Source organism: Brassica napus, chromosome C9 (assembly GCF_020379485.1).
Source record: "Brassica napus cultivar Da-Ae chromosome C9, Da-Ae, whole genome shotgun sequence".
Taxonomy (NCBI): Eukaryota; Viridiplantae; Streptophyta; class Magnoliopsida; order Brassicales; family Brassicaceae; genus Brassica; species Brassica napus.
In genome coordinates, this window is record NC_063452.1 from 821,729 (window position 1) to 834,678 (window position 12,950).

At 30.3% G+C, this 12,950-nt stretch overlaps 2 protein-coding genes across 4 annotated transcripts; both read left to right on the forward strand.

The window, feature by feature from the left end:
* Nucleotides 1-871: 871 nt before the first annotated feature.
* LOC106426634 (B3 domain-containing transcription factor NGA4) lies at nucleotides 872-3,046 on the forward strand. The gene is made up of 2 exons (XM_022711033.2): nucleotides 872-1,585; nucleotides 1,992-3,046. The coding sequence occupies exon 2, from the start codon at nucleotides 1,992-1,994 to the stop codon at nucleotides 2,910-2,912; it is 921 nt and encodes a 306-aa protein (XP_022566754.2). The 5' UTR covers nucleotides 872-1,585; the 3' UTR covers nucleotides 2,913-3,046.
* A 2,051-nt stretch (nucleotides 3,047-5,097) lies between these two features.
* LOC106426626 (protein ARV 2) lies at nucleotides 5,098-6,798 on the forward strand. 3 transcript variants are annotated; one of them, XM_013867339.3, is made up of 9 exons: nucleotides 5,098-5,299; nucleotides 5,376-5,423; nucleotides 5,511-5,600; nucleotides 5,712-5,757; nucleotides 5,832-5,905; nucleotides 5,985-6,070; nucleotides 6,159-6,225; nucleotides 6,345-6,420; nucleotides 6,535-6,798. In XM_013867339.3, the coding sequence occupies exons 1-9, from the start codon at nucleotides 5,207-5,209 to the stop codon at nucleotides 6,681-6,683; spliced, it is 729 nt and encodes a 242-aa protein (XP_013722793.1). In that variant the 5' UTR covers nucleotides 5,098-5,206; the 3' UTR covers nucleotides 6,684-6,798. The 3 variants fall into 3 exon arrangements, with proteins under 3 accessions (XP_013722793.1, XP_013722794.1, XP_022566762.1); XM_013867340.3 differs by having other exon boundaries at nucleotides 5,692-5,905; XM_022711041.2 differs by having other exon boundaries at nucleotides 5,141-5,299; nucleotides 5,376-5,600.
* Nucleotides 6,799-12,950: the final 6,152 nt, after the last annotated feature.

Genomic DNA, 12,950 nt, shown 5'->3' on the forward strand with positions numbered 1-12,950 from the left:
CTACTTGAGTTTTGTAACAACTAACAACCATAATCAGATGAATTAGTACATAAAGATTAGCAACATCTCTCTTATCTAGTTTTTGTTTTCTCAGTATATGTTATTAGGCATGAATGATAATCCATGTGACTTGTTCAGTAAATATTAAAAAGTGAGGAAAATACAATAATTATTTTCATAACCCATTTGATGTAACTGGGAAGTGAAAAGAAAATCTTAATAAAGGTACTTGTGTTCACTTTTTGACAAATTTAGACAAGTACCACATATTGTTTTAATTGAGATATCAGATTAAATCACAGGTGTTAGCAGGCGAGATACCAAGTCAATTACAACTTACCAGAAACAAAATAATTAACTGATAAATATACTATTCAAAATATCTAGAAGACTGTCACCTGTAGGCAAAAAATGGTTATCACATGAGAAAATATTAATTTGAACTTGAAACAATCCTTAATATATTTACTGTTTATGATATAACAACTTAAAAGCATACTACGACATTTGTTTTCAAGCCTTTTTACAATTGTTTTAAAAACATTCATGAAAAGTTAATATAGCAGTGCTTTTATAAAGAATAGCAAAAAATGATGATTACAAAGTATTACATCATTTATACTATACAAGATATTTTACTGCTTACAACTAAAAACAAAATAAATAAAATGTTTCACATTAAAATACTAGAATCACTTTCCAGAAAATGTTTTAGCAGAGTTAACAATATATATATATATATATATATATATATATATATATATATTTTAACAATATGTATATTAAGGATGTTTATTTTATAATTTTATAATTCTTATTTAATTTATATCTGTAATCTATGATTAACTGTGTTCATTAGATATACATATATAGATTAAAAAATATATGGTCTTATATTTATCTTGTAATTTGTCATTTTATTATTTTAATTTTCTTATTTCTATATATACATATGTACATATTAAAATCAACTCTTCCACGTGTACGTTTATATGGGGTTTATCTAGTATGTATATCTTAGAAATGTACTATTTATAGTGAATTTTATTTTTTATGCACACAAATTAGGAATATTTTATTTTTTATGCACACAAATTAGGCATAGTATATGAGTAATTTATCTAATTGGCTGAAAATAACTATTAAGAAGAAATCAACAAAAACATTAAATACAAAAGATCTGATATGAATAATGAGGAAAAATACAGATATCAAAAGCTTAAAACTTTGACACACTCACCTCATCTCACCTCCCCTTATATACACAATACATGTAAGTATAGATTTGTATATCTATATAAACTGCTAGAGTTACCCCAAGTCTATAGCTAACTTGAAAAAAACAAGAAGTTCTCACATGACCCGAACCACACCATCCATGGGTCCCTTTTACTCTCTCTAAGATGTGTTGTTCTTCTCTATCATCCAGAAATTTTTTAAACCCACTATTTTCTTCACCCTTTAAAGTCATCTAGAGAGAGAACCCAGTTTAAAATTGAAAAACCATTGATTTCATTTTCCGTTTTTTTTAATATATATTTGGAGTCAACGAAAATATCAGAAGAAGAAGAAGCAAACACAAAGAGTACGTCTGTCTTCTTCTTCTGGATTCTAGGGTTTTGCTCTTCATTTGATCTTCGATTCTTGATTTTAATATTAGATTTATTACCTTACTATTGCGGTTGTGGGTTTTATTTGGTTTCTGATAAATATTATCTCATAGTTGAACAACTTTCAATTGGGTCATCATCTTGCTAAGATTCACTCATCAAATCCTTAAGAAAAAAGTTGAATACCATTTGAATGATCTTGAATTGGTTCATCCTCTTGTCTATCATGTTTTGTGGTCACTTTTTGAAGATCTTGAATCGGGTCATCTAGATTTCAATAACCCACTAAGATTTAAAATTTGGATAACTTTTACAAAATCTAAACTGTGTCACTATCATCTCAAGAACCCATATAACAACGTTTGATATACTTTAATTTAGATGGCTAGTGGCTCCGGCAACAACAACAACAACTTCAACATGGCGATGGGAGAGCACATGTTCGACAAAGTGCTAACAACAAGCGACGTCGGGAAACTAAACCGCCTCGTGATTCCAAAGCAACATGCAGAAAACTACTTCCCCTTGGAAGAAATTCAAAACGGCACGATGTTGGATTTCCAAGACAGGAACGGCAAGATGTGGAAGTTTCGTTACTTGTACTGGAGCAGTAGCCAGAGCTACGTGATGACCAAAGGATGGGTCCGTTTCGTCAAAGACAAGAACCTTGAAAGCGGAGACACCATCTCGTTCCACCGTAGCTACGTCCTCGACGATACCGAACCGGGGAAACGAATCAAAAAACTGTACGTTGACTGGAGGCATAGAGCCGACAGGAACCTCGTACACAACATAAACCACCATCATCATTACCCGCTTTTCATGCCTCCGACTTATCCATCTGCTGGTTACTATCCTTTGTCGGGATACTCCATGCCGCATTACCAAAGGCTTCCACCTTTTTATCATAACCAATTTCAGGAGAGGGATTTTTCAGGGTATGGTTATGGAGGGCCTGACTACGCAGGATCACCGTGGGGTCATCATCATCATTATCAGTATGGAAGATCTGAGCCGTTGGTTTATAACTCTTATCCTGTTTACCCGACCACGGGGGTACCTTCGTCTTCCGCCATATTACCTCCTCATCAGCCGCCGCAGGAGGGGACGGCGAAGAAGCTAAGGCTGTTTGGGGTCGATGTGGAGGAGTCGTCTTCTTCAGGGGAGGCACGTGGCGAAATGGCTGTTGCTGGGTACTCTTCGTCTTCTCCAGTTGTGATCAGAGACGAAGAATCATCTTCGGCTATGCAGTTAAGCGAGGATGAAGAATATAAGAGGAAAGGGAAGTCCATAGACTTTTAGAACAAAGAGTCTCCTATTCATCATTTGTTTCATCCTTTTAAAATTATTATAATGTAATTTGGCAATTGGGGAATTTAAAATGTAGTGAGGAACTTCACCGGGATTATATTATATATATTGGTTTTAAGTTTGTTTTTGTTTTGTTTTGAGTTCTGGTTTCAACATGTGAGTTCTTGAGCCCTAGATGCCATATGTTGAAAACCTCCCATCTTTCAATATTGTAAGAAGCTTATATGTATTAATAAATTTGACATCCTTATATAATCTCGAGTTATTAACTATACATACTCTTAATGATCAGATATATACACCAATCCATGAATCAAAGGTGTTACATCTTTAATTTCAGTTATAAGCTGGATAAGTGAGAAGGATAAAAATCTTATTTATTTTATTTAATAAAATGGTACTATCTGTGCCTATCTCTAGCTAAGCTGACAAAGTTTCATGGTACATTCTAAGCTAATGGGAAGTTTCAAAAGCTCTTTAAGCCTCTCTAACCCATCTCTATCTAACCTATCTCTCTATAACACATATGGTCCAGTCTAAGATTGTTTGGTTACTATTGTCTTCGCTTGATTTAACTAAAGGGGATTTGTATGTTAACTTATGGGTGGAGAAGAAAAAAAGAGAAGATATGGAAGCACAATCTCAATTTGTAATAATATTTTAGAACATGAATCACAAAAGGTATGATATCTTCCTTAACTTTTTTTTTACTTTATCCCCAAAGAGAAGATTTTTACTTCACATTTAGCCTCTAACTCGTAATTATGGAATACATTAAAAATGGAATAGATTCATTCCATTTTTTTCCTCATCAAATTTGTTATGTAATTATTTTTATTTTATTTTATTCATTTATTTGTGGAATTATTGAAATGACTATTCCATAATTCCATTCCATTTAAAGTTAAATAATATTTTTTTTTTTGGAATTAATAGAATAAGTCATTCTAAATCATTCCATTCCAAATATTGATAATTCAGTTGCAACCAACCTTACTTTGTTAGTATATTGTTTAATTATTTGCGTGTAGCCTTTTAGTCAGTACAGTTATACGTATCTGGTTTGGAAATACAGGTTAAAGATTATTTGTGAACTAAATTGGAGATCTAGTTGATATCATTTTTTTATGAAACCCAATACATAATTGAAATCAGATCCAAGAGTTTAGTCCAAGATGTGGCCCATTACACTAGTAGACAAGCCTAGTGTTTTTATTAGGCCTAATAATCGACTTCCAAAATTTCTGGCCTAGAAATGTGAGAGAACGTGATAGAGAGACAAAGACATAGGAAATCTGTTGAATATGACGGATGATAGCCCTGTTCGTTTCGAGATCGCTGCGACTGGCGTCAGCGGCTGAAAATTAGTCACGATTATCTTCTTTACTGGTTGCCCGAGTGTAAAACAGAAGACGCAGCGGCAAAGTAATGAAAGGAATTCGGTGGTTCCGGTGTCGCTAAAATAAACAGCGGCCATGTTTATATGTTCGCGTTCATCCCAGCGACAAGAAACACAAAATTTTCTTCACCTCATCTTTTATTTTTCCTTTTAAATTCTGTTTTCGTTCCTTTAATTTTGATCGCGTCAGCGAGACGCGGCGATCTCAAAACGAACAGGGCTGATGCCAAACATTTCCTTCACATGTATCTCGTTGTTGATAGCTCTAATGCACGCTGAGCAGTCGAAAAACATGAAGATTCCCGATCTGATCAATGAAGTCTTGCGTCTTCGATCCTTGTATCATCCAATTATAAGAAATTATCTTTCAGGAAAAAAACATTTAATCAAAATTTGTAAAAGTACATTTTAAATTTAAATATAATTTATCCGAATTTAAGGAACTAAATTTATCTGAACTTAAGAAAATACAATAATTTTTGATTAATTCCATTACAAATTAAAATTTGAAACATTTGATATCCAAATTATAAGTTAATTTGAAATTATATGTTGGTTATTTTAAAATTCTTCTAAATCCAAATTATCCCACTAACCAAACTATTTCAACCAATAAACCTGAATCAGCCAAACCTATATGCCAATCAAAATATAATTTTGACAAAAAATAATAATAATCTGAATACAAAGGATTTCCATATTAAATAAAAAAGTTTCAAGCCTACTAAGGCTATAGTTATAAGGCCTTGCCCATTGCAGAGAAACTCATAAAGATAATAAAGAGCTTAGTTGAACCCACGGCCCATATAAGGCCCAGTAGCGATGAAGAGACCGAACTCTGAGAAAGGGATCTCCAAATGAAACTGGGAGAGAAAGAAGGCGAGAGATGGCGAAGGAGAAGAGGTGTGTGGAGTGTGGCCACAAGGTTAAATCATTGCTGATTCAGTACTCTCCTGGCAACTTTCGTCTCATGAAATGCGTAAGCTTGTGCGAAAACTGAAATTAGGCTTCTTAATTTCAACTGAATGTTCTCAAAAAGTTTACATCTTTTGTAGGAGAATTGCAACGAAGTAGCAGACGAATACATCGAGTGCGAGCTGATGGTATGTCTTTTAAATATTCAATTGATGATCTTCTGCTTCGTGGGTTTCCATCAAAATTTGATTTTTCTTTTGTTTTCGTTTTATCAGATTATATTCATCGACTTGATACTTCACAAGACAAAGGCTTATAGACACTTACTCTACAATGTGTTTACTCAAGAAACTGTCTACGTTCAGGTAAAAAAGGCAGAGACTTTGTTTCAGTTCACGAGTGCTTAAACAGCTTCTTTACTGAATCAGACCACATACTCTGTTATCTGATCTTCAGAGGGTTTCACAATTTGGCAGCATCTGTTGTGGAAGTTGGTCTTGGCTTATCTTCTTCTAGATACTTGTATCCTTTCCTTTTCTTTTGTATTGTAACTATACAGAGCATATTATTTTGGAGAGCCTTTAACAAATTTAAAGATAGAAGCTTGCTGTTGAGAAGAACCAATGATGAATCAAGCGTGCCCATTAGCTTTGTTCTTGCATCTCTAGAGGTTTGTTGGTTCTTTTTTTCCATTGAAGTTGTATAGATTTTGGAAGGAATAAGATAATATATTATAATACATTGATCAGGTTCTGGTTAATGTCTTATCTGCAAACTTTGCATTTGTTTTATCATTTGCACTTGCGTCCAAGATTATATCAATCGGTGCTTCCAGGTATTTACTACGTTTTATTTATGATGATATTCACACTAAAGTCTATCTGTATGTTGTGCCCTTGATAACTTAGTATTATGGTTTGCAGAGGAAAAGAGATTCTTTTGGGGATCTTCATCTCAAGTTACATCAAGATCTTTCTATTTGCTATGCCGGTATGTTACATGTAGAATGTCTCAGAGTCTTGTCTTTGAATAATAATGAACTAAGATAGCTTCTTCTATTTGCTCTGGTGCTAAGCTCTTAAACCGATACTAAAGTAGATATGTTACAGGTTTGGGAGTTCCCAGTTTCAGTGATCTTCATTGTAGATATGCTTGTCTTAACATCAAACGCAGTTGCTCTTAAAGGTCAGATCTTGTGTTCTGTCTCGCTCTTTTTTGTTGTTTGTTATATAGCAATGTCTCAACGCTTTTTGTTCCTTGTAGTCTTTCTGACCCTGAATCTTCTTATGTTGTTGCCAGTGATGACTGAATCAACAACGAGCAGATGCTTAGCCGCGTGTTTCATGGCACACTCGATTAAATTCTTGGCAGATCAAATCTCTGGGTCAAGGTCCTTGAAACACTTGGGGTCTGTGATGTATCTGCCTTTTATTTTCAAAAACGTGTGATCTTATAATCGTCACAAGGGAAGAGTTTGTTTAATCTTTGATCATATGTTCATTAAGATAAATGTTAGGATCCTGACACACTTTTATTTAATCCACTCTTTTTTTGGATGCTTCAGAAGCTGTCTTGCACTGAAATTAAAGATACAAACTCTAAAAGACTGTACCTTAACGAACAAGTAACGCCATTTTCCTAATTTGAAGAGATACATACACAGCACAGTACTATAACCAAACCTGTAAGCTATAAAATTAAAGGTCATGAAGCCGCTATAAAGGTCATTCATGTGGTTAATTAAATTAATCAAGTTTAATACTTTTTTTATGAGAACGCTTAATTTATAGAGAAATTCCCTTCGATAGTTTTTATTAATTTATTTTCGTAAAAATAGACCTTCAGAGAAGAAAATGGCCAAAATAGATTTTATTGAAGAATAAAATTTGCATTTATACCCTTAGGGTTAACTAATCTAAAACTTAGGGTTTAGAGTTAATGAGTTGGGTTTTGGGGATATGTTCAAATTTTTAAAAATAAAAAATAAAAAATAAAATTTTCAAAATAAAAAAAAATTATTTTGGTCATTTTTTTAAAGGCTATTTTTGTGACAAAAACTTAAAAAGAGCTATTAGAGAAAATTGCCCTAATTTACTAAAGATTATAGGCTTCAATATATACATTATTTACCAAAAACTCAATATTTTCGTAGGGGTTAAACACATAGATTTTGAGAAAATTCAAAAATAATAACAATATTGATTTGATACAAATTTTCCTCATGTACTAATATATAATGATGGTCAAACAGGTTTGAAACTTTTTTTGTCTCCATTTCTCTAGATAATAGCGATTTTATAATGGTTAGTCCACTAATTTAGGGAGTATATGAAGTTTTACTAAATTAATTTATAAAAACAATTGAAAGATGCTCATTTACCATGAAATAGAGTTTATCATACATTAATACAAATGTAGAATATGATTATAAATTATAAAACAACAATAAAGATTATAGGCTTCAATATATAAAGTATTTATCAAAAACTCAATATTTTCGTAGGGGTTAGTTAACACATAGACTTTGAGAAAAATTCAAAAAATACGATAATATCGTTTTAATGCATAGTTGCATCATGTACTAACATATGATGATGTTCAAAGAGGTTTGAAACCTTTGTTGTCTCCGTTTTCAAGAAAATAGTGATTTTATAGTGGTTATTCCATCGATTTAGAGACCATTATGAAATTTTACTAAATTAATTGATAAACAAATTATAACGATTCCCATATACCATGAAAAAGATTAAAATACATTAATACAAATGTAGAATGTGGTTAGAAATTTTAAAACAACACTAAAGATTATAGGCTTCAGTATATAAGACATTTACCAAAAACTCAAAAATTTGGTAGGGGTTAAACACATAGATTTTGAAAAAAATTCAAAAAATATGATAATATTGTTTTAATGCATAGTTTCATCTTGCACTAACATTTATGATGAAATGCAAATAGGTTTGAGCCTTTGTTGTCTCTATTTTTCAAGAGAATAGCGATTTAATAGTGGTTATTCCACCGATTTAGGGAGTATTGTGAAGTTTTACTAAATTTATTGATAAAAAATTAAAATGATTTTCATGCATCATGAAAGAGAGTTTAACATACATTAATACAAATATAGAATGTGTTTAAATTTTTTAAAACAACACTAAAAAGTATACACTTCAGTATATAGTGCGTATAGGCCACCCTTGGGGAAATGCACCGGGTGCCGTAGCTAACCGAGTAGCTCTAGAAGCATGTGTACAAGCTCGTAATGAAGCATGTATACTGAAGCATATACCATGAAAGAGAGTTTAACATACATTAATATAAATTTATAATATTGTTAGAAAATTTAGAACAACAATAAAAAGTATAAGCTTCAGTATATAGAGCGTTTAACGTAAAATTCAATATTTTCATAGGAGTTAACACATAGATTTTGAGAAAAATTCAAAAAATATAAAAATATTGTTTTAATACATAGTTGTCTCATGTACTAATATATGATGATAGTCAAAGAGGTTTGAAACCTATGTTGCCTCCATTTCCCTAGAGAATAACAATTTTATAATGGTTAGTCCACTAATTTAAGGAGTATTATGAAGTTTTACTAAATTAATTTATAAAAACAATTGAACGATGTTCATTTACCATGAAAGAGAGTTTAGCATACATTAATACAATTGTATAATATGGTTAGAAATTTTAAAACAACACTAAAGATTATAGGCTTCAGTATATAAAGTGTTTACCAAAAACTTAATATTTTCGTAGGGGTTCACACATAGATTTTGAGAAAAAATAAAAAAATATAGCAATATTGCCTTAATACATAGTTGTCTTGCCACATGTACTAATATATGATGATAGTCAAAGAGGTTTAGAACCTTTGTTGTCTCCATTTCTCTAGATAATATCAATTTTATAATGGTTAGTCCACTAATTTAAGGAATATATGAAGTTTTACTAAATTAATTTATAAAAAATAATTGAACGATACTCATTTACAATTAAAGAGAGTTTAACATACATTAATACAAATGTAGAATATGATTAGAAATTATAAAACAACACTAAAGATTATAGGCTTCAGTATATAAAATATTTACCAAAAACTCAATATTTTTGTAGGGGAACACATACATTTTGAGAAAATTTCAAAAAATACGACAAATTTTTTTTAATGCATAGTTGCATCCTGCACTAACATATGATGATGTTCAAAGAGGTCTGGAGCCTTTGTTGTCTCCATTTTTCAAGAAAATAGTGATTTTATAGTGGTTATTCCATCGATTTAGGGAGTATTATAAAGTTTTACTAAATTAATTGATAAAAAAATTATAATGGTTCTCATATAGCATGAAAAAGAGCTTAAAATACATTAATACAAATGTAGAATATGCTTAAAAATTTTAAAACAACACTAAAGATTATAGGCTTCAATATATAAAACATTTACCAAAAACTCAATATTTTCGTAGGGTTAACACATAGATTTTGAGAAAATTTCAAAAAATATAACAATATTGCTATAATACATAGTTGTCTCCTGTACTAATATATAATGATGGTCAAAGAGTTTTGAAACCTTTTTTGTCTCCATTTCTCTAGAAAATAGCGATTTTATAATGGTTATTCCACTAATTTGGAGAGTATATGGAGTTTCACTAAATTCATTTATAAACAAAATTGAACGATACTCATTTACTATGAAAGATAGTTTAGCATATATTAATACAAATGTAGATTATGGTTAGAAATTTTAAAACACACTAAAGATTATAGGCTTCAGTATATAAAGTATTTACCAAAAATTCAATATTTTTAACACATAGATTTTGAGAAATTTTTTTAAAAACCGACAAAATTGTTTTAATGCATAGTTGCATTCTGCACTAACATATGATGATGTTCAAAGAGGTTTGGAGCCTTTGTTGTCTCCGTTTTTAAATAAATAGTGATTTGATAGTCGTTATTCCATTGATTTAGGGAGTATTATGAAATTTTACTAAATTAATTTATAAACAAAATGGAACGATACTCATTTACCATGAAAGAGAGTTTAGCATACATTAATACAAAGGTAGAATATGGTTAGAAATTTTAAAACAACACTAAAGAATACCAATTTTATAATGGTTAGTCCACTAATTTAAAGAATATATGAAGTTTTCCTTAATTAATTTATAAAAATCAATTGAACGATACTCATTTACCATGAAAGAGAGTTTAACATACATCAATACAAATGTAGAATATGGTTAGAAATTTTAAAACAACACTAAATATTATAGGCTTAGTATATGAAGTATTTACCAAAAACTTAATATTTTCGTAGCGGTTAGTTAACACATAGATTTTGGGAAATTTCAAAAAATACGACAATTTTTTTAATGGATAGTTGGATCCTGCACTAACATATGATGATGTTCAAAGAGGTTTGGAGCCTTTGTTGTCTCCGTTTTTCAAGAAAATAGTGATTTTATAGTGGTTATTCCATCGATTTAGGGAGTATTATGAAGTTTTACTAAATTAATTGATAAAATAATTATAACTATTCTCATATACCATGAAAAAAGAGCTTAAAATAAATTAATACAAGTGGAGAATATGGTTAGAAATTTTAAAACAACACTAAAGATTATAGGCTTCAGTATATAAAATATTTACCAAAAACTCAATATTTTGGTAGGGGTTAACACATAGATTTTGAGAAAAATTCAAAAAATATAACAATATTGTTTTAATGCACAGTTTTTTTTTTTTTGAATTGAATGTTAAATTGAATTCAAAAGAAAAAAAACCTTTTTACAACACTAAGTGAGTCCTTTCTTATAGAAACTATACTAGAAAATCAAAAAACTCATACTACTACTCCAATCAACTTCTCTTCCATCACTCAAAAGAACTTCTTCAATACCTAGCCCTCACTCCTACTAGGCACCTAGCTCTCACTCCTACTAGGACATTCCTCCACCCTGAAGAACTTACCCATCTCTCACTCCTACTGGGCACCTAGCTCTCACTCCTACTAGGACAGCCAAGCTTATCTTGTTCCAAACCAAAACTGCAATCCTCCTTCATACTTCTTATCCCTCCCTTGAATGATATAAAGCTTATTCCTTACAGTTTTTTCAATGAGCTTAGTAAGAAGACAGTGAGAAGATCCTTGTTCCCCATGTCTCCTCCTATTTCTCTCCCTCCAAATATAATGCACTGAAGTTTGATTTTTTAATGCACAGTTGCATCCTGCACAAATATATGATGATGTTCAAAAGGTTTGGAGCCTTTGTTGTCTCCTTTTTTTCAAGAAAATAGCGATTTTATAGTGGTTATTCCATCGATTTAGAAAGTATTATGAAGTTTTACTAAATTAATTGATAAAAAAATATAACGATTCTCATATACCTTGAAAAAGAGCTTAAAATACATTAATACAAATGTAGAATATGATTAGAAATTTTAAAACAACACTAAAGATTATAGGCTTCAGTATATAAAACATTTACCAAAAACTCAATATTTTCGTAGGGGTTAACACATAGATTTTGAGAAAATTTCAAAAAATATAACAATATTTCTCTAACACATAGTTGTCTCCTGTACAAATATTTAATGATTGTCAAAGATGTTTGAAACCTTTTTTTGTCTCCATTTCTCTAGAAAAGAGTGATTTTATAATGATTATTCCACTAATTTAGAGAGTAACTAATTTAGAGAGTATACGAAGTTTCACTAAATTAATTTATAAACAAAATTGAACGATATTCATTTACCATGAAAGAGAGTTTAGCATACATTAATACAAGTGTAGAATATGATTAGAAATTTTAAAACACACATAGATTTTGAGAAAATTAAAATAAATACGACAAAATTGTTTTAATGCATAGTTGCATCTTGCACTAACATATGATGATGTTCAAAGAGGTTTGGAGCCTTTTTTGTCTCCGTTTTCAAAAAAAAATAGTGATTTTATAGTCGTTATTCCATTGATTTAGAGAGTATTATGAAATTTTACTAAATTAATTTATAAACAAAATTGAACGATACTCATTTACCATGAAAGAGAGTTTAGCATACATTAATACAAATGTAGAATATGGTTAGAAATTTTAAAACAACACTAAAAATTATAGACTTCAGTATATAAAGTATTTACAAAAAACTCAATATTATCGTAGGGGTTAATACATAAATTTGAGAAATTTCAAAAAATACGACAAAATTTTTTTTAATGCATAGTTGCATCCTTCACTAACATAAGTTTGAAACCTTTATTGTCTCCGTTTGTCCAGAAAATAGTGATTTTATAGTGGTTATTCCATCGATTTAGGGAGTATTATGAAGTTTGACTAAATTAATGGATAAAAAAATTATAACGATTCTCATATACAATGAAAAAGAGCTTAAAATACATTAATAAAAATGTAGAACATGGTTAGAAATTTAAAAACAACACTAAAGATTATAGGCTTCAGTATATAAAACATTAACCAAAAACTCAATATTTTTGTAGGGGCTAACACTTGAGAAAAGTTCAAAAAATATAACAATATTGCTTTAACACATAGTTATCTCCTGTAAAAATATATAATGATGGTCAAAGAGGTTTGGAACCTTTTTTGTCTACATTTCTCTACTGAATAGCGATTTTATCATTGTTAATCCAATAATTTAGGGAGTTTATGAAGTTTTCCTAAATTAATTTATAAAAAAAGTTGAAC

Excerpts from the sequence above, each read along its gene's own strand:
- LOC106426634 (XM_022711033.2), top strand. The coding sequence starts at position 1,992 with ATGGCTAGTGGCTCCGGCAACAACAACAACAACTTCAACATGGCGATG.
- LOC106426626 (XM_022711041.2), top strand. The coding sequence starts at position 5,207 with ATGGCGAAGGAGAAGAGGTGTGTGGAGTGTGGCCACAAGGTTAAATCA. Across the intron at positions 5,906-5,984 it reads TTGTTCTTGCATCTCTAGAG|GTTCTGGTTAATGTCTTATC; the intron begins GTTTGTTGGTTC and ends TACATTGATCAG. Across the intron at positions 6,226-6,344 it reads TCTTTCTATTTGCTATGCCG|GTTTGGGAGTTCCCAGTTTC; the intron begins GTATGTTACATG and ends GATATGTTACAG.